Source organism: Trachurus japonicus, unplaced genomic scaffold (assembly GCF_045865225.1).
Source record: "Trachurus japonicus isolate A0001 unplaced genomic scaffold, Traja_1.0 AP030749.1".
NCBI classification, from domain to species: domain Eukaryota; kingdom Metazoa; phylum Chordata; class Actinopteri; order Carangiformes; family Carangidae; genus Trachurus; species Trachurus japonicus.
Genome location: NW_028220882.1, coordinates 173998 through 196752, shown reverse-complemented (window position 1 = coordinate 196752; position 22755 = coordinate 173998). Strand labels below are relative to the sequence as shown.

The 22755-nt window shown below is 39.6% G+C and overlaps 1 protein-coding gene and 1 long non-coding RNA gene across 2 annotated transcripts in view; both read left to right on the top strand.

Moving 5' to 3' along the window:
• The window catches only part of LOC146960052 (uncharacterized), a 77671-nt gene that overhangs the window by 46610 nt on the left and 8306 nt on the right, over positions 1-22755 (top strand). The gene's annotated exons all lie outside the window — the stretch shown is intronic.
• Positions 10458-14225, top strand: LOC146960053 (interferon-induced protein 44-like). Its single transcript, XM_085772675.1, has 6 exons — positions 10458-10513; positions 12000-12201; positions 12475-12633; positions 13649-13817; positions 13892-13992; positions 14061-14225. The coding sequence occupies exons 1-6, from the start codon at positions 10458-10460 to the stop codon at positions 14223-14225; spliced, it is 852 nt and encodes a 283-aa protein (XP_085628801.1).

Below are 22755 nucleotides of genomic sequence, written 5' to 3'. Positions count from 1 at the left end.
GCTGCGTATGTTTTATCAGTCTGTCATTGCAAGTGTTACATTCTTTGCTATTGTCTGCTGGGGTAACAACATCAAGGTCAGGGACAGGAACAGACTAGACAGGCTCATCAAAAAATGTAGCTCTGTGATGGGGAGGGAGCGGAGCTGGTAGAGGCTGTGGTTAAGTGGAGGATGGGGTGTAAGTTGAAGACCATCCTGGGTGACCCCCAACACCCTCTACACAAAACCCTCTCAGGTCAGAGGAGCAGCCGAAGCAAAAGGCTCATCTCCCTGACCTGCAGAACAGAAAGATTTAAGAGATCATTTGTTCCTGCTGCAATCGTTTTATATAACACTTGTTAAAATGTATTTTTGTGTTCATCTTTTTTGTCATTGTTGTGTGAGCTACGGGACTAACGTGAATTTCCCTGCTAGGGATGAATAAAGTATTCTCTATTCTCTATTCTATTCTATTCTATATTGTTCTACTTAGGGAGAAGACAGTATTGAGATCTCTTTCTGCCTCATGTACAGTGCCATGGATATATCAGTGAAGAGTGAACTGCTGATATTTTGTCTTAGTAGTGCTCCAAGCCGCTGTCAGTGCTGAAATATGAATGAATGACAGCGTGTCACTGAGAGAGAGAGAGAGAGAGGGGGGGGGGGGGGGGGGGGGGGGGGTAGGGAGAGAGAGAGATGCCTCTTTCTTTTCTTTTTTTCCACCAGCTTTCCTGCTTGTGTACATTTTTGTCATACTGCTTATGACACGCGCCGTCCCTGCAGATTGGCAGCTGACATGAGAACCTAATGCATATGGTTTACTATTGTGCGTTTCCTTTTGCTTCTATAATAAACATTTGCTTAGGATTGATTGTGATAGGTAGCGCGTCATCGTATCAGGCTATTAGTAAATATAAACAACAACAATCAAACAACAACCAACACAACGACCATTAGTCATTGCGTTATTACATTATATATTATGTTTGCAGGATTATTACATTAAAAGCTGCATATTTTTATAACGTTTGTGGTTTATTATGTTTGTGGGCATGATTACATTGGCGGGCGTTATACCTTTCTTAAAGTGAATATCAGTTGTTGTGTTGTATACAGAACACTCTAATGAAGATAGAATGTGGTCAAATGGTCATTTTTAGCCAATTTGATTTATTTTCATTGTTGAAATCCTTATTCGTCTTTGACCCTGATTTAGAAAGTTTGAAACAATGTACTTTATTTGGAGATTTATAAGAATGAAGAATAAGAATGAAGCTTTTATGTTACAGACAGCTTTTGTTCTAAACAAGGGAGGAAAATGTAGTAGACTATAGTTAGTACTGTGAGATATCGCGAGAGAGCCAGAACGAGAGTAGAGAACGAGAACTGAGAACGGAAGGTAAACGAACATGGCGGCTGACAGAAACGTGTTAATAAAGTAAACATAAACTGAACTAAAGGACTGCTTATTTTAAACAACACAACAGTAAACATTGATTTGTTAACTCACTGGGAGGAGGACAAGCAGCAGGAGGAGGAGGAGGATGATGGTGATGATGATGATGATCTAGAGAGTAAGACAGACAGAATCATTTGAAGAGGCAGAAGACATTTATTCTATTTCCTGAAATTAAAGGAACAGTATTTAAGAAATCTAAAGCAAATAGCTGTGAAATCATCCTAATATGTCACAGAGACTCAGGAATAATGTTCATATACTGTAACATTCTGTTCAGTTCAGTTTTATTTATATCCCGAGGGAAATTGGATTTGCAGCAAGCATTACATACACAAGACAAATTATTACTAATTACTTTTGTGTCAGATCTTGTTAATTCACATTGACCAAACTAATGTTTTGTTTCAACTGAGTGTTCCAGTTCAGTATCTGTACATTTAAGATCCAAACCCTAATTTCTCTAATTGAATAGAAAATGATATGAAAAAGTTAAACTTACGTGAGTGATGTTGTCCCATGACTATGAAAGGAGAAAGAAGAAAATGAGAAATGCGTTATTTAATTGAAAAGATGTCATTCTGATTATTAGATATATCATTATGTTGCACATTTTGGCCTCTATAGTGTCACAGTAATCTGACAATAATGAAGGTAGAGAGTTCTTACCTTTACAGGTGACACAGCAGAGAGCATCCTGCTGAACCAGGTCCTTTATGTAGCTTCTGATTTAGTTTCACTTTCATCATCCATGAGTTTTATGAGACCATCAGACCTTTGCTTCACAAACACATGTTTTATGTTACTTATCTACTCAGGAGATTAACACAAGGCCACCACAACACCAGCAACCTCTGACCCTTTCTGACCACAGATTAAACACTTATGCAATGATTCTGAAATGGCGTCAATGCAGCTCACTGAGTGTTAAATACACACTTCATATCACTGAGCACAAGAGATGAGATGAGTTGGTAACTAGGCTACTATACTACCATAATACCAGAACCATATGTTAATTACTCTAATAAGTCTAATAAGTTTTTACATCTTTTTAAAGTTTATATTTGGGCTTTTTCACCTTTAATTGACAGGACAGTTGAGAGAGAGACAGGAAATGTGAGGCAGAGAGGGGGAATGACACGCAGGATAGGGCCACTCTGCGTGGGATTCGAACCGGGGCCGCCTGCAATGTGGACAGTAGCCTCAACACATGGGGCGGTTGCTCTACCAACTGAGCTAAACACCACCCAAAGTTGTCATATTTTTGAGGGGGCTTTTATGCCAACAGGACAGCTGTAGAGAGAGGGGGAACAGTTAAATAATCTATATGTTCATACTAATAATTGTTTTTCACTAAGTTTTCAGACAGGTTGACTGTTTCTCCACAAACCAAGTCACATAAACTTATATTATGTCACAAGTCACATAAACTTTTATATTTTGTCACATGAACAGTTACACATTGACTTTGACTGTGTCCTGTTTGAAACTGTTGAGTGTGATATCTAAGTAAGAGGGATTAATCATGGAGTGGGTGCTGAGTGCATCAGGGAGTGGAGCCACAGAGCTGTTTCTCATATCGCTGGTGGACGTCACATGGTCCATTAATGTGAAGACAAGTGAAAGTGTGAGGTAAAGAGCTCTGTGTCGTTCAGCCTCCTCACTGGACTCTGAGCTGCAGCTTCACCACAGGCAAGGTAAGGATCCAGATTATTAACAGTCTCTGTTTGACTTGTGTCTATCAGATTTAAGACTTCACCTTGTTTACATGAGGCAGGGGCAGGTTTGATCTTTTTCTTCTTTTGTTTCACTTTGAACCATGTTACTCTGTTTACACAAACATCACCTGAGCTTTTCTTTAATTGTAAATATGGAGCGCAGGTCTTTAGATACCAGAGACCATTTACTCCCTAATTTTGGTTCCTGGTGTTTCTTTATACATTTGATCTTTAATTAAATTGACAGATAAACAGAGCACAGCCATGTTTCAATGACTAATGAGTATTAAGTGGCAGTTTGTTAGCAGCTACAGTAGCTTCTTTGTAACACCACTTAGTAGAATAGACAAAGCCACAAACCTTTGACTGCAACTGTGTTTCTCAATAATGATGTTATATAGAAATGCTTCTTAGAAAACAAAGAAAACACCAGGATAGTGCCACACTTTCACATCCAATCCACAGCCAATATGTCTGTGTGTTACTGAATTCTTTATTTTCATGTTTCAGATGGCAGAAAAGAACAAAATGCTGGAGGAACTAAAATCCTTTGATGTTCAACCTGACCTCCATAATGGTGTGTACTAGCCTAACTGTTTATGGTTTATATGTTAATAATTCACTATTGATAATGTCTCAACTTTTTTTTTTCTCTGCAGCTGCTGTAACTTTGGTGACACATTATCAGCAGCGCTCAGATGATGAGAAGAAATTCTTTGACTGTGTCAGAAAACTCATAAGTGAACCAGGTGGGTTCATCCCTGAAGACATGAACACACTCTCTTCTGACTGGCAGCCCAATCTGTATCACAGTTTTATTTGATTTATTATGTTATACAGTTTATCAAACAGAGTAAATAAGAACTCCTGAATGATGCTTTCTGTTCTTCCTGTTTCTCTGCAGTCACACACAAGACACCTTCAGAGTCTGGTTATGTAGGTGAGTGAGAGTCTCAGCTGATGTAAATCATGTAAATCTGCTGCTGCTTCACTGTTTCCCTCCTTTGTGTTTTGTAGAGGTGAGGACAGTGAAGGTCCACACCGTCACTACAGGAGAAACCTTTGGTGCTGCTGAAGCTCTGATGAAACAGGTGGAAACTCGTAGGCAGCTTCAGGTGGAGAAGACAAGCATCAAAGAAGCTGCAGTGGTTGTTCTCTTCTGTCCAATCAGCTCTCGTGTTGGGTCAGATGTGGAGGCAGCCATGACTCGGGTGTCAGGTAACACATAAACCTGTTTTCAGCTTGGTCATATTGTGATAATTGTGTTTGTCATTGGTCAATTATATGTCTGTAATCTATATATAATTTCTCTGTGGATCTTAGTCTGTAGCTGTGAATGAGAAATAATTAGTCCATCAGAGCAGTTCAGAGTAGGCTACTGCACCAAGAGACTGATTCAGGACCGACTGGGAGATATGCGAGGCCCAAGGCGAAATAGCGCTCCCCGGCCCGTCTTTCTTGCCTTGTATTTTAAACCTGATGAAGGAACCTTGTTCTGAAAATCTTGTTTCATTGATGAATAAATTATTCTGTTTACCATTGAGGACAATAAAAAAAATGCAATTTTAATTGTTGAAATTAGTACCAGAAGGCTAAATTATAAAGTGGTTGCATATCAAATTTCTACATTTGAGAATTGTAAAACTTCAGACTTCTAATGTGACTCAGAATGGGTCATACATGGAAATAGTTCAACTAGCGTGTTTTAAATCAAAAGATAAGCAGTAACTTATTCTAAGGATTTTGTGACCAACACAATATTTGGGGAATTGCCACTACACTATTATGATATGAATTACATCTCATTATATTTACTACTTAAATCATAGTAGTATACTGTTGAACTCAACGTGATGTAAACATTAAATAAATCAATTATAATTAATTATAATTATAATAACCAGCCAAACAAGCGGCTCCATGTTGTCCCTGTGTGACGTTCAGGGTCAGGACAGTCTAAGGACAGAGAGCTTGGAGGTTGAAGCTTAGGCTTATATTAATGAATGGTGCACTCACTGTGAGACTGTGACATGTAGACATTTACAGAGGAAAACTCAGCTGTTCTCAGCTCCACCGTGACAAAGGTTGTTGTTGTTGTTGTTTTCTTAATAGGGAAAGAAAATAGTGCCAAGCGATTGTGAGGTCTGACTTTTTTATGGACAGCGGTTTTGTGATGCAAAACGTTTTATTTCTGTGACTCCAGCCAACTAGCCGGACTACCTGTGTTAACACCAAAACCAGGCTTGAATTCTGCTCACAGGATGCAGTAGGGGGAGAGACACTGTTGATGAGCAGCACTGCTAATAGGGATGTCATATAGCTTCATGTCAAAGGATCCGAAATATCCCTTTAATGAGTAGGGTCTCCTGCTCTCCATGATTCTCCAACAGTAACCTCCATCTCACACTTCTCTCTGTTCCTCTCGTGTCCACAGGTGATAAGAAAGTTGTTCTGGTGATGATGCATCACACCAGAGATGTTGACTACTCAACCTCAGGGAGAGACTGGTCTGAAACATATCAGCAGGTCGTCATGGATGTTGATGTTCTGTTCCATGAGTCCACACGTGGATTATTGAGTTGTCAAAGAAACAAGGAAGCAGTCTGTAAAATAGAGGACTGGTTATGGAAACACAGCACTATTGATAGCGGGAGGGTTGGTGGTGGTAGTGGTAGTAGCAGTGCTAAGAGTGCTCCTAAGAAGGGGTGGTTTTATAGATAGATAGATAGATAGATAGATAGATAGATAGATAGATAGATAGATAGATAGATAGATAGATAGATAGATAGATAGATAGATAGATAGATAGATAGATAGATAGATAGATAGATAGATAGATAGATAGATAGATAGATAGATAGATAGATAGATAGATAGATAGATAGATAGATAGGTTTACTTTATTAATCCCGAAGGAAATTAATTTGTGGTCAACTGCTCACAAAAGAATCAGTCACACACGGTAAAAACAGATTATAAATATCTAAAAAGAAATACATAATAACAATAACTAATAACTAGAGGTTAACCTAGCTTGAGGACAAAGACAAAACCACACACAACAGCAGAAACAGAAACAAGGAGGACAGAAGTGTTCCAGCACTTCTGCCTTTAGATTCCCCCCACACCCGCTTGACTGCTGCTACTCCTACTACTCCCCCTCCCGCCTCTTCCTCCCACTCAAGGAGTTGTGCAGCCTGATGGCTTGGGGGACAAACAACTTCGCGTGTCTTGTGGTTGAACAGTTCAGTGACCGCAGTCTGTTGCTGATGGTGCTCCTCTGCTGGTATCCACGACTGTCTTATTGATAGTTGATAAAATCAATTGTAACAGATTTGATGTTTGTTTAAATAGATCATCGATCACCATGTTGCCAAGTACAACAAATCATATATAATATATATGATGTGTAGTTTAGTGTCACACAATGAAAATTTGTCTTTAAACAAAACTTGACATGAAATAAAAACCTTTTAAAAAGATATTTTGAAATGAAAAAGACTCTGCTTTTCTCAGAAAATCAGCTCCTACTTTTGAATGGCAGTCAATGAGAGGAAGAGAGGGAACTGGCTGCACTCAGAGGCTCCGAGTTTAAATTCTTTGATTTGACAAGACTTTGAGTAAAAAGTCTGCTGAAATAAAAGTGATGAAACAAAATTTCCCAATGACTTGAGTTTAAATCATTTCAACCAATTTTACAACACATTGTGTTATTTCTATGCCTTTCCCTTTTAATCACATACACTACTCCCAAAAAGTTAGGGACTTGACTTTCAGATGAAATTTATGGAAAATGTAAAAAAAATAAATAAAAAAATAAGTAAGTATGGATAAGTATGGAATGGTCATTTTTTCATCTAACAATAGTCGTGGGTATACCACAAAGAAATGTGAGTAATTCTGACATCTCAGTAACATATCATATGGCCAAAGGGCATCCATGTATTTGTAACTATTAAAGCAGCTAAGTCTGATACCTGGTTGACATACCACGCTTGTTCAATGCTGTCATACACTACCGTTTGTGTTCAGCGAAAGTCCAAACGCTGTTCTTCAGATGCAGCACAGTTACATTTATTCTTCGGTGTGGGTGCATATTGTCCAACTCTATTTCTTCCCATTTTCCATGAATAAACAAATGAACAAACAAAACTCCAGCATAACAAGCATCTTACCCAGTTGCTTCCTTTTAAATAATAAGATCATAACACATTTAGCTCCTGTAGTCACTCTTCCAGTCTCTCTGTTCCACCTGCTGATGATACTCTATGACACATCAAGCTCAGTGGTAACTTCCCTCATCATCCCGTTTGAAGTCTTGACATGGCCAGGTACTTTTGATGGGTCGTTATACGTCGTCTTGGTCTGATGTCAGAATGTGAACAGCATGATGAAGAGGACTGAAGAGAACAGCAGCGAGTCAAAGGTGACTCCAAGCATTCTGCTCCTGCTGTTCAGGTGGAGGCTGATTGTCCCACTGTGTACGCAGCGGGGCACGCTCACGTACGCCAACACCAGTGATCGCTCGCCCGCGCCAAGCCTTTCCACAGTGTGTGAGGCTCCACAGGTGAAGAAAATGAGTAATCACCTGAGCTGGGGAGCAGGGCAGGTCAGCATTGTGTGTGCATACCAGGGGCGGACTGGCCACTGGGAGTACCAGGAGTTTTCCCGGTGTATGGGCCAGCCTGGTGTGGTGTGGTGCTGAAAGTGACGTGCTGATGTTACATTTTTCTACCGTCTATGAGCAAGCTGGCCCAGTACTGCACATGACACGCTGACATTAGTGTGTTCACATTTTCTACCGTCTATGAGCGAGAGGACTGACTAACTAAAGTCTCCCTCCAACAAGACTTTTTGGTTATTTTAAAGCATTCTCTGTTGTCTTTGTGTCTTGTGTAAATTGTGTTTATGAAGTTATTAGCCAAAATCACCCCCCGTGCGTTTAGCGTTTATTACCCTACTCCCAGGCATTATGGCAAAGGGCAAATTTGCCAAAATGTTGAAATATCCCTTTTGATTCACTTCACAAAATTAAAAGAAAGAAAAATGAATGCTCAATAGAAAAAAAGAAAAAAAAATTAAAGGTAGCCTATAGATATTTGGTGAAGTCAAGAACAGGACAGCTGGAAGCGCCACATTGTAATTTAGGAGTAATCCCACCCAACTATCCACGAGACAAACCTTCTCCCTCTGCCTACATGTCACAAACAGTAAACCACCGGCTTACAAGTCATCATTTAATTTCACTTTCACTGTGTGTGTGTGTGTTTAAGTCACATGGTTTAGAAAAGAGGAGGAACCTTTATATAACAACTGACTCCACTTTACTTCAGAACTTAAACAGGAAGGGAATGGACATGCCACGTATGTATAAGGACTTTTTCTTTTATATTATTCACTAATATGCTGTTTTGATTGTAAGACCAAGAGTTTTGAATGTATTTCAATATATTCAAAGAATTAAGTGAGAGTTCAAGCAGTGACTACCGGATCTATGTAGTTTTTGTTTGTCATTATTTGTTTATTAATTATTACTATAATAATCATTATTATTATTATTATTACTATAATAATTATTATTATTATTATAATTATTATTGTTAAATGGTTAAGGTCTGAAGGGTGGGTGGGGGGTATATGTAAGTATGTGTTGTAATGCTTATTTGACATAACTGTTGATGTCACTACTGCAAATGAAAAAGAAAATATAAAATATAAATAAAAAACATTTGATCACAAAAAAAATTATTATTATTATCTTTTGTATTATTGTTGTCATTATTATATCATGTTTAGATTTTACTTCTCTTGAATTATCTGAGTCTTTACTCTAAAGGCTTTCTGCTTTAAAAGAACATACAGATGTTAACATAAAATTAACCAATCCCTGACACAGTCAGTAATCTGTCACAGAATTATTATGTGGAATAATGTCTATTGTGATGATGTCCTGAGAGAAGAGAGGAAGAGTTCATACACTTACTTGGAGTGTACATTTTCTAACTGCTTAGCAGCTCCTTACAGCTCCTTACCTTAGGTTTTAGACCTTATGTTGCGTGGTGAGTTTTATCATATTATTCTTACCACACATGCATGAAGGGAGAATGGCCATTGGCATTGCACAGAGCACTTTGTTTTGGCCTTCTGTCCTTGGTTTATTCCACTTTCTGTTGTAGACCAGGTCCCCTGGACCCACTGTGACCTCTGTTGCTGGTATTTAATCAGGAGCATTGTCCTCCCTCCTATAGATAGACATGAAGGTCCCTTATAGACCGTTTCAGAGAGTATAAACAAATACAGGTGTTACCAAGGATACTAATTAAGGCTCCATTCCATTTAGTGTACCAGAGCGTTTTCTAATGAGCCACACCTGTCTTTGTTTATACTCTCTGAAAGGGTCTATAGGACCCTCTCAGCCTTATTTACCATGCAAAAAATTGAAATGTATGGACACACTTTTGCCACCACACCTGTTTTCTGAAAGTCTTTTTTGGGGAAACTGTTCCCTCACCCTCTTCCAGTAAGACAATCAACTCTCTTCTATGTACCTACAGTATGTGTACAGTATTTCTGACCATCTGTCGTACTCAATGATGTACAGTTTTAATTAACTTTTTTTTTTCTTTTTTTTTTTTTTACTAATTCCTCCCATCTCTCATTTCCTTCTCAGTTCTGGATGAACCGTGGAGGCCAATATGCTGGGGGTGAGGTTCTTTTACAGGATCTGGATCACATGCTGCGTATCCCATTTAAACTGAACACTAAGGAGTTAGATTAATTAATACCTGTAAATGTGCAGAGGGTGATCTACAAATATTCCTTGATTTGCACACATGTTTTGCCATCTGCAAATACAAATTTTTAATTTGTAACTTTATTTTAGTTTTTACAAATACATGTGTATTTGTAAATATATTGTGTATTTGGAAATTTTTAATTTGCCATTTGTAAAACTGAAAATTCAATCTGTGAAGTGTGATTCTGCATTTGTGGATCACCAATCACACACATGTATCTTTTTCCTCAATGACGTAATTTTGAGACATTCTTGTCGAGATCCACAAACAAATAGCTCATGATTCACAAAGGGCCCACCCTCCTCGCCAGTAGGGGGCAGTGTTGGCAAGTACCTGAATTGACTTTAAACAAAGAAGATTATCTTGAGAAATAATATTTTAATTCTTGCTGTAGTGCTGTTAATATCTTACTTTATTAAGTTTTAATATTTTTTTATTTTATGCAAGCAAGTAACCGTTTAGATATCTAATAAGCAGTTAGTTTATGATGCCTGTTTCTCCGGGATGAGGACGCAGCTTGACCGGTCGATCACCGCAGCAGACCGGCTGCTGCCTCTGAGGTGACCCGCTGGTCCCGGTCGCTGCTCCCACATGGAGCTTCACTTCTACGAAAACATCAGAGCGGGCCCTTTGTGAATCACAAGCTATTTGTTTGTGGATCTCGACAAGAATGTCTCAACTACATTGAGGAAAGAGATGCGTGTGTGTGTGTGTGATTGGTGATCCACAAATGCTGAATCACACTTCACAAATAGAATTTTCAGTTTTACAAATGGCTTTTTTGTTTTTACAAATGGAAAATTCTATATTTACAAATACACATCTATTTGTAAAAACTAAAGTACAAGTTATAGATTAAACATTTGTATTTGTGGATAGCAAAACAGATGTGCAAATCAAGGAATATTTGTAAATCACCCTCTGTGAATTAACAGGTATTAAGGAGACAAATCTAACTCCAAGAACACTGTGATGACATCATGACAGTCTCAGTTTTTTGCAGAGGCTGTGTGTTTATAAAGGTGTTTCAGATATCATAGGCAAGGCAAGGCAAGGCAGTTTTATTTGTATAGCCCGTTTTTACAGTTTGTCTCAAAGGGCTTTACATGGCATCATAACAACATCCTCTGTCCTTAGACCCTCACATCCACTGAGGAAAAACTCCATAGAAAACCCTTTTAACAGGGAAAACCAGGATAAACCTCAGGGTGAGCAACAGAGGAGGGATCCGTCACCCAGGACGGACAGACGGGACAGAGATGTTGTTACAGACAACACAGATTAAAGTTTATGTCACAGAATGTGCGAATAGGCATGATTTGTTCTCTGCACTCCATTTCTCAGTTTACCACAGAAGAGTTGCTGTGACCATCGAGCCACGTATGAAGCATTTGTGTGAATCACTGAGGGAAATGAGTTAAAGTTTTGATGAATCACTGGTGGAGGCAGAGAAAACTGTGTACTAGTTTTTTAACTCTGACCTATGAGATCAACCCATGAGTTCTTCACAGTGTTGCTGTAAGATGCAGTGAGTTGTGTTACTTTGTGCTGGAGTGAAGTCCTATCTGGCTGTGGGAGGTTTAACTGACTTTGAGCTGCAGCTGAAGTAGACTTCCTGATAAACCTTAAAGCAGACACTCACAGTGCAGCCATTAAGGAAGAGGAAGTCTGCAGAGAGCAGGGCTGCACATGAGAGTTCTGGTTCCAGGTAGTAGCAGTACCTTCCTGGTCCTGGACCTGGACTTGGGACCCTGTTACTGAGAGGGTCAGAACAGAAAGATCAAAGGGCTCAGTTGTTTTTGTTTCCTGGTGACTCAAGGCTTCACCAGGGAACAGGTTAGGTCCCTGGGTTTTGTTAGTGTTTCATGTTAAGTTGACTCAGTGTGTGTTTCTTTTTGTTTGTTGGTTTAAACTTTGAGACACATGTGTTATTGTTTTATAAACCAAACCAGTGGGACCAGAGTTTCTTTTCTTGTTCATTAATCAATTGATGTTAGAATAATCCTGTTATATGTACAGTTACTGTGTTACTGTGTTTTCCAACAGAGACAAAGAGAAGGCCCTTCAGTATGTGCAGGAGTACAAACCAGAACATGACAGCATCTCTCATCTCCGAGTTCTTCTGTACGGATCTGTTGGAGCTGGGAAGTCCAGCTTCATTAACTCTGTCAGCAACGTCCTGAGGGGACGGATGACCATTCCAGCTTTGGCCAGTTCAACCACCTCCGACAAAAGTTTCACCACAAGAGTAAGAAAACCTGAGAGTCGTATCAAAGCGTTATTCTTCCCTTCACTGACAAGTTCATTTGTTCACACACTCATCAGCCACATCACTGGTCATGACCTCATGACCTTCAGTGATTGATCCGTGACTTAATATGTGACTCAAATATCAATGAATGTTTCATTTATTAGGAACTTTAGTCTAAATGTATTCAAAGGCATTTACTTAAGGACTCTGTAGTGTAGAGTAAAGATGACACTTAATCTATCTGTGCATGTGTGTGTGTGTGTTTCACAGTATGAAACCTTTAAAATCCGAAAAGGCAGAGGAAACCCAAAGAAATTTTACTCTTTTGTCTTCAACGATGTGATGGGTCTGGAGGACGGCTCTGACAGTGGAGTTCGTGCTGATGACATCAAACTTGCATTGAAGGGACATGTGAGAGAAGGTCACAAGGTAAAACTGTTACAGAGTCGTTTTCAGTAAGGTACAGCTTGATGAGGCTGTTAAGGGGTTTATTGATGAAGTCTGTCTGACTTTACGATGGTGTTGATCTGAACCTTTCGGTCTATTGATATCTGATCTTTTCCCTGTCGACCTGTAACGTCACAGAACAATCAAATGGTTAGATCATGTGAGAAGGTCTGAGCATGACTTATGACCTATGATCAACATAATGTGCCTGTGATGAGATTGTATTGGTTTTTGTTGTTCCTCTGGTGTCTCCTGTGAGCAGTATATTGGTGGTTTAGTCTGAACACATATTTGTGGTCACTAAGTGTAGCTACACCGGTTCAACAAAAGGCCACGCTTCATACTGATGTCTTGATTTTCATTCTTTTATTCTCCTTCTCCACCAACGTTGGTTAAATCATAGAACACAGTGAAAACTACAAATAAAACAGAGAGTCCATATGAGTCCATTGTAGCTAAATGCTAATTCAACGTAAACAAACACATGAAGTGTCCACTGTCTGCTCAAAGCATTTTGTATACAACCACAAATAAAATATATATAAACCCAAAACATAATTACCGTTTGCGCCTCTTGAACGCAGTGTATTTATCTCTGAGTGTTCAGTGGCATTACTTCCTGCCTCCATTCTCTGTGGTCCCGCATTTTACTTCTGACCCACAATCCCACAGTTCACCCTCAACAGACCAGGGGGTCATGTGACCACACACTTTCAAAATAAAATGTCCTCACATGAAGGTTCTTTTTCTAAATAACAACTGAAATCATTTTTTATCAACTTATTTATAAACGTAAGCTCTTTTTAACTCTCTTATTATCATCACAAATTTATATGTCTATTTATTAATTTTTAAACATTTCATTAACTTCATGAAATACTGTCTCCAACAGTTACACTAAGGTCTAATGCAGCAGAGCACATGTTCATACAGTCTATTGACAACAACACAGTGTCTCCCTCAACACTCAGCTGGTGATTGTGGGTTTGTTTTCCAGTTCAACGCACGGTCTCCACTGTCAGAGCGAGACCTAGGATACAACCGGACTCCCTGTCCTGACGACAAGGTCCACGTTCTGGTGTGTGTGATTTCTGCAAACTCAGCAGAAATCAAGGACTCGGTTCTGCAGAAGATGAAGGCCATCAGAGAGATGGCCAGTGACCTGGGTAAGAGAACCCAGATGACCTTCAGTCAGCTGTTCAGGTCCAACAGAAAACTGAGCCGGTTCCTGTTTCTGCAGGAATTCCTCAGATGGCGATGGTGACCAACATTGACCTGGTCTGTGGTGAAGTTGAGAAGGATCTGAAGAACGTGTACAGGAGCAAACTCTTGAAGAAGAAGGTGAGTGTCTTGTCAGTGACCGAGGCCTGAACATTTTCTCTGAGCTGAAGCTTGATTTTTCTCTGCAGATGAGTGAGTTCAGTGCAGCCGTGGGAATCCCAATGAACTGCGTCTGTCCGGTGAAGAACTACAGCGACGAGATCGAGCTCAGGGATGAAGTGGACTCTCTGATCCTGAGTGCCTTGAAACTCATCATTGACTTTGGAGACGACTTCATCGAAAGCATGCATTGAATCTTAGAGCCAGACACTGAGCATTGAGCTAATAGCATCATTTAATGTGAAATGAAATGAGACACTTGGGAACTTGTGCCTCCTGTTACTATCGTCACTTCCTCCACGGTCATTCATCCTCTCCACCTTGATTCCCATCCCTAGCCTTAAAGCAGATATCAGTGGAATGTTTTTGTTAATATAAGTCCTAAATAGTCCTATTTTCCGTCAGCAATCACTTACATGAAGTATTTCAGCCTAAACACGAGTCTCTCCGTCACTCTGCTCTGCTGTAACCCGAGGAGAAAATTTTCCTTGTGGGATACAAGTGTTATCCAATGAGGGGAGAGAACGGCATGAAGGGCTGTGTGTGCAGCCAAGGGATGCGCGTGAATGTGGTGACGTAGCACGAGGACCAATTGATGCCTGACAAGGGCGGGGGCTGCTAACTCATGGTGCGTTCAAGGAAACTCGTACTTTGTGTTTTTCCTTCCTGTGAAGTCATACCAGTTCGATCTGGTACGAGTTCACGGGTCGGAAGTTACGAGTGGCCGTTATAGGGAACTTTCACAGACAACAGGACGGTAAAAACACGAGCTACGGGTTACCTGGAACGCTACCAAGTCGTAGTTGTGACTTGAAGCTGTAACTTACGGTTTCAAAAGCCTGCCTTGAACACAGCATTAGCCGAAACGGCCGTGCCGATGATATCTGCTTTAATGCTCTGTCATTACCACCACGTTACATTTTGTATTGGCATCTACACACGTACACAAACCATCAGTGTCAGGTCTCAGTCAGGTGTTGATCCTCCAGAGCAGCTTCACCGCTACAAATCTTATTGAACAGGCTCATGTTGTGTTGACCATCGATCACTGATTATGGATGCATGTACTTTTGATGACTTTTGACTGTTCTCTAATCTCCATTGATGAACCACAAAGTCATGAGTTTAACTGAAGATAAAGAAAAATAAATGTTATGTATGGTCAAAATGAGAACTACTCATACTTCTTCTACAGATAACTCCACAAAGGGAGAGGGAAGATGAGCTCCTTCTCCCAGTTCCAATAGATGACTGAGTTGAGACAGGATCACACTTTGAACTACACTCTCTTTTAAAAGCTGACATGAGTCTAACTGACGGTGCTGTTGTGTGAAGGATTCAGACCTTTTGTCTATGCCATCATATGCCACTCAGAACAAAATATTCAAGAGCTCAGACATTGAAAAATACAATTAAAGAGTCTTAAAAAATAACAGTTAGGATTATTAAACAATGACACAGAGGTTTGTGTACTACATTATTGTGAGGCAAACAGTGAATAAACTATAAGAATCTGAATTGTTGAATAACTCAGTGGCACTACAGACTAATGAAATAAACACATGATTTATGAAAAACATCAGTGAAGTCCAACAAGTTAAATCAGATTAAAAATTCAGTATGTCTGAAGCTATTCTCTACCAGGATGTTTTTAAAAAATCACCAATCCCCTTGGTTATACAGAACTCATCAAGTTATTGGTTCAATACTGATCACATGCCCCATGTGTCATTGTGTGAAGAGAAGGACCTAAAACCACCTTGATTAGGTCATGACATATTGGAGAATGTCGTATCCTGTAATGTTGCACTGTACTAGAAATATTTCATGAAATAAATGAAAAAGTTGTAGGGCTCGGTATCAATCAAAATTTTTCGATACCAGTACCGATACCGATACCCTCACTTCGATACCGGTTCCTGAACGATACTTTTTTCGATACCAATTTTATAATATCAGTTCTAAAAAAATTAAAATTACATTAAAATTACAAAATTACAAATCTTGAGTTGTATTCTATTTCAACCAGCAGATTTAAGGGTCAACAGGTAGATCACCCTGGCATGTGTTATAACTACATTGCAGTCACTTTATTAAGCCTAGATGAATTTTGCAACCAGAAAATATTACTTAAACCAAATTTTTTTTTGTAGTTGACATATTAAGGTTTTTGATTTGTTGAGGGAAAATTCAAAAAAGAAAAAGAAGAGTTCCCGCACACTAAGCCAACTTGCAGAATTTTATTGTGCAACGTTTCGGTACTAGACCTTTTTCAAGCAAATGTTTGCGCCACCACAGGAAGCCATCTTAAATAGGAGTGGCTGTGTGACACAAACCAATCACTTTCCCACACGTCTGGATGTGAGGAATTCAAATATTAAATATCAACATATAGACAATAGAAACAGCATCAATGTAGTAGGTAAAGAACAATGAATATACAATAAATATTAGACTGCCGTGACTGGATACATTAGGTCCTAATGGAAGGTAATAGCAAATAATCACAGTCAGAAACAATAAATACGACAGATACAATAGTAAAATAGAAGACAGAGGGACTTGCAATAAAAAGTGTGCAAGGATACAATAGAAATCTGAAAAAGTCTAAACAAATCATGCAGGGTCTACCTACATATGTAAATGAGCACAAGACCAGAGGTCATAAAAGTTCAGAAGTCTGGTGATGTGGACATAAACATACGTGGCTGCATCTTCTATAGCTGGACAAAACCCCACCAATAGACATAAAAAGATGTTAACAATAGCAATGTCAACATGAAAATCACAAAAAACAGGTGAACAACATTTCATCACTAAGGGATCAAAGGAAACAGGTAAACAACATTTCATCATTAAGTCCCCGGACCCGGAGCAGCTCCAAGACACGGTAATCAACATTTCCTCTAAGGAATTAACTCATGATCAGATGTCTCTCCTGTCCAAGGGGTTGTCTTTCGTACCCAATAGTGGGCTTAATGTATTTGGCCTTAAAGTGGACCTCTTTAAGTGTTTTAGACGAATCAAACTACGTCACTTTTTCTCCAACAACACGGGTCCAGCGATTCAAGCTCCCGTCTTTAAAGCCAAAAGTACTTTTTGCCCATACACCAACAACGCATCTATAAATACTTTTTGTAGAGTGGTGGAGCATGACATCATGGAGCAGACATCCAGACCACACAGCAACACACCCAATCTAACAAAAAAAGAAAAGTCTGCTCTGGATGAGCTGATGATGGACAGAGACATTATCATTAAACCGTGTGACAAGGGGGGTGGGATATGTGTACAAGATGCTGATAAATATAAAAATGAAATCCTCTCTCAATTGTCGAATACGAGATTCTATAAGAAGGTCAATTATGACCCCACTACTTCCTTTCAACAGGAAATACTCTCTTACCTGGAAGACGCCAAAAAGAGAGGTTGGATTTCTGAATCTGAATTTGGTTTTCTTTTTTGCAAGCATCCTATACGGCCCGTTATATACACATTGCCTAAAGTACACAAGTCACTCACGGACCCTCCTGGCCGCCCGATTGTGGCGCAGACAGATTCCCTATTGTCTCCTTTGTCTAACTATGTTGATTCCTTTATTAAGCCTTTTGTTCTGACCCTGCCAGCTTACATCAAGGACTCAACGGATTTCATTAATAAAATGTCATGCATTAATGATTTGCCAGATAATGTCCTTTTGTTAACTCTTGACATCACGAGCCTTTACACCAATATACCTCATGAAGGTGGCCTGGAGGCACTAAGTTTCTATCTACAAGATCGAGATAGTACACTTAACCCTCCCAACACTCTCATCCTCGATTTAGCTACATTTGTGATGAAATACAACTATTTCAGTTTTGAAAATGATTTTTATTTGCAAGTTTCAGGTACCAGTATGGGCACTATTTGTGCACCTAATTATGCAAATTTATTCGTGGGTTTCTTTGAAAAGAACTTTGTTTTCAACCCCGTGATAAATACACACATCTCTAAGATTGTAAAGTGGTACAGATACATTGACGACATTTTCTGTATTTATAATGGAAGCTCAGATGATCTGGCAGAATTCGTCACCTTATTGAATAGTTTTGACAGTAATCTGCAATTTACATCAAATTATAGTGACGAAAAGGTGAGCTTTCTAGATATGTGGGTCATAAAAAATAATGGATCTATCAACACAACTCTTTATCGAAAGGATACCGACAAAAACACTCTTCTGCTGGCTACAAGCTTTCACCCCACTTCTCTGAAAAAAGGTCTCCCTATCAGCCAGTTTTTTCGTTTGAGGAGGATCTGCCACTCCACGGAGGATTTTAAAGAAAAATCAGTGGAGATGAAAAAAAGATTTACACAGCGTGGATATCCACCTTTGTGGATTAATGAAGCATATGAGCTGGCTCTCAGAAAGGCACGCTCTGATTTACTCACAAAGAGTGTAAAAAAACAAAAAAAGTTTTCTGTTACATGTATCACGCAACATTCTATACATTCCACTACCATTAAAGCCTGTTTTAAGAAACATTGGCATATCCTCAAGTCCGATCCGGAGTTGGCATCCACTTTTAAAGATCCTCCTCTGTTTGTAAATAAAAAAGGGAGAAATTTAAGGGATCATTTAGTTCGTGCCAATTTTGATAAAAATGTTCGATCCAGTCGACTCACCCAGACACTCCTCCAACCGCTTCCTAATGGCAATTATCGCTGCGGTAACTGCGCACAGTGTAACAACACTTACAAGACCAATCAGTTCTCCCATCCCCACACGGGCAAAAAATTTTCAATCAATAGTGTTATCACGTGTGCGTCCACCCACGTGATATATATGATACGATGTCCGTGTGGTCTGGCTTATGTTGGGAAAACCACAAGAAAACTCAAACAAAGAATAAGTGAACATAAAAGCAGTATCCGCAGAAATGACCCGAACTATCCCATAGCCATACACTTCAATAATTCTCATCATGACATCTCCTCCTTACGGTTCTGTGGCATTGAGCAGGTCACCTTACCACCCAGGGGAGGTGATCATGACAAATTATTAAAACAGAGAGAAGTGTTCTGGATCGACACCCTCCAAACACTGGCACCTAAGGGACTTAATGATGAAATGTTGTTTACCTGTTTCCTTTGATCCCTTAGTGATGAAATGTTGTTCACCTGTTTTTTGTGATTTTCATGTTGACATTGCTATTGTTAACATCTTTTTATGTCTATTGGTGGGGTTTTGTCCAGCTATAGAAGATGCAGCCACGTATGTTTATGTCCACATCACCAGACTTCTGAACTTTTATGACCTCTGGTCTTGTGCTCATTTACATATGTAGGTAGACCCTGCATGATTTGTTTAGACTTTTTCAGATTTCTATTGTATCCTTGCACATTTTTTATTGCAAGTCCCTCTGTCTTCTATTTTACTATTGTATCTGTCGTATTTATTGTTTCTGACTGTGATTATTTGCTATTACCTTCCATTAGGACCTAATGTATCCAGTCACGGCAGTCTAATATTTATTGTATATTCATTGTTCTTTACCTACTACATTGATGCTGTTTCTATTGTCTATATGTTGATATTTAATATTTGAATTCCTCACATCCAGACGTGTGGGAAAGTGATTGGTTTGTGTCACACAGCCACTCCTATTTAAGATGGCTTCCTGTGGTGGCGCAAACATTTGCTTGAAAAAGGTCTAGTACCGAAACGTTGCACAATAAAATTCTGCAAGTTGGCTTAGTGTGCGGGAACTCTTCTTTTTCTTATTTGGACTTGATTGTCGCCCTCCGACGCACCTGCCTGAGAAGTGGATGTGCGAAGATTTTTGCTTTTTTTGAGGGAAAATTCAAAAAGTGTTAACAACTGTTCCTGGTCTCCGCTAAACATTACTGTCAGGTAGGCCTTTAAAAAAAAAACGGTCACGTGGTGGCCGCCGGCCGTGTTGTGATCCTCCAGAACATAGATATGTTCAGTCCGCCCCTGTGTACAGCTACACTTGCGCCCCAGCATTTTGCGAGGAGAGGCAACGCTGCTCCGATGTCTGCTCCCTCTGTATGTGCGCGTCGCGGAGCCGCACATACAGAGGCGACAGAAAGAGGCAGGAGGGACTGATAACATTAAATAGCCGAGATCATAATCTGTATGTGCGCTTTGCGGAGCCGCACGGAGAGGCAGCCTCTCGGGAATTACGTCAATCGCAACGAAATACCGGAGCATTCTGTGCAAAGCGCCAGTCAATTTAAGCACATGAAAAACAATGAAAACCGGACATTTTAATGAATTTATATATTTTTAAAAAAACAAACGCCCTGGACAGGACTTAAAAATACATGTGCGGGTAAAAGAGGACGTTCACCCTGCATGCTCCAACCACGTAATGTTACAGCTGATCACCGACAGCATCTTGAGCACGTGATTAACCTCTGGGTACCGAAACTTGGCACCGAAAAACGAGGCATGTTTTGATACTCGGTACTACTGAAGCATTTCGGTCGGTGCCACAAAAGAACCGAAGTTCGGTGCCCAGCCCTAAAAAGTTGACACATTTACTCCTTCAGTGTATCATTCAGTGTAAGTACAAAGAATCTGATGCTCTCACAAATCCATGTGTTGTCACTGTGGGGTCCAAACTTTCCAGTCAAAGCCATTCAGAACTGGAACTGGAACTTTGTTAGGTTTGTTCTTCTATTAAATTGATGATAACTTGCAAAATGTAAGGCTGTTAACTCTCCATCTAACTGTGCGTTCACACCGAAAGCGATTAAATTGCCTGTAGTCGCCCTGGCCGCTCCTATCGCGTCGCTTGTCAGCTCTAGCAGGCCCTTGTACCAAGCGACCAAAGGGGCGGGACTTTCAAGCTGTGCTGCAGATGTGTCCATTCAGGCTCTCTCAATTTCTCCGGCTGTGAGAATCCCAGTCCGCTATTGGCTGTCGCCGCGGTCGCGCCGCTGCTCATTTGCATAAAGTTCAATCTCTCCCAACTTTCATCGCTCTCGTCGCGTCGCTCCCATCGCTCTCGTCGCGTCGCTCCCATCGCGTCGCTCCCGCCGCCGGTCGCTCCTCATCGCTCCTCGTCGCCAGTGTACATTGAAAATGAATGGCAGCTGGTCGCCGAGGTCGCTCCGGTCGCTTTTGGTGTGAACGCCCAGTTAATGATATTGGTATTTTCAGGGCCACAGCTTCACATGATAAACCAAGAGAATTTGGAATCAAGTAAGTTTTTGTTTCAAGAGTTCACATAAAAACCAAAACATCATTATCTTATTGTACTGCCTGAGTTGTCAATGCTTGTCATGTTGTAGTATTGTGTGTTGGATGTTACACGTACAGTGACAATCCATTTCCCTTCAGAGGGATTAATAAAGTAAACCAACCAACCAATTATCTTCAACCCCTCGTGGTCCTCTTTTTGTCTTATATGATTTTGATTCTTTTCAATACTACATTTACAATTGGTCCATGCTTTTTGAAGGTAAACACAGCTACTTTAAGAGATGCTCCAGACATCTGGAAAACGTTTCAAATATCTGCTTGAATATCTGCTTTGAAAGACAGATGTTCGTGAGATATCTTTCAGTGACACCAGGAAACACTCAGCCTCTGCAGGTCAAAGACAGTTGTACTTTTTATTCCAACCTTGAAAGTGACAAAGTTAGACAGTCTGGCTTCTCAGAAAACATTTATTAACAATTATGTAAGAAGTAAATACACTGGGGTGGTGAATTCCTTTAGCATCATATTGTTAACTAGAAAATTTCCTCTCGGGAAATTTTGAATGGGCCACGGCTACTGCCGATTTTGCCATCTCTGTCAACATGGGAATCAAACCCACGATCTTAAGGTCAAGACAGAGCTGATCAGACAGACACATGATCATCTTTCTATAAGCACTGATATGGAGGAGCTGTAACCACATTAGGTTAACTGTGTGTGTGTGTGTGTGTGTGTGTGTTTATCTTGTGTAATAGGGCCAGGACTCAATTAAAACCATTAATCTAATTAATTAGAGGCTTTGTAATTAATTAATCACAATTAATTGCATTTTAATCGCATATAAATATTTGACCTGAGAACAGTGAGAAGCATTTTTTTCACTTTAGTATACCATTGAATGACTGAATAGCTTAAGCAACAAAACATTGGTTTTTTTTCAAGGTGGTACTTAACCAAGACCAACATGCAAATTATCGATTAATTCATTAATCGATATTTGATACAGATTTAAATGGTCTTTCCTGCCAATACACTATGATGATTACTGTAGTATTCAACTAGGCTACATAAATCACAGTAGCATAAACTGATTTGTTGAACGGACCAGGTGATGGGCTGACTGGTAGGCTTGGGCGGTATTACAGTAATACCGTATACTGCAGGTATTTAAAAATAGCAACGGTATCAGTTTCAATACCGTCATGAAAAAATGCAATGCACTTATACAGGAGATAAGGATTAAATATTAAATAAAAGTAATTTAATGTCTAAAATTAATTATATGTCCAGTAGCACTTACGTGTGGTTGAATTTTGAGTTAGTTTAATATGTTTTAGCCTACTTTTAAACACTTTAAAAAAAATACAGCGAGTGCGTGTCATGACTTCCTGTATCTGGCCCTTCAAAATAAAAGCCCTATAGCCTTTCATATACAGTTCGGTCATATTGATTTTGACTTAATTTTGACAAGACAGGGCTCCAAATGTTTTTGTTTTTTTCCTGCGACCAAT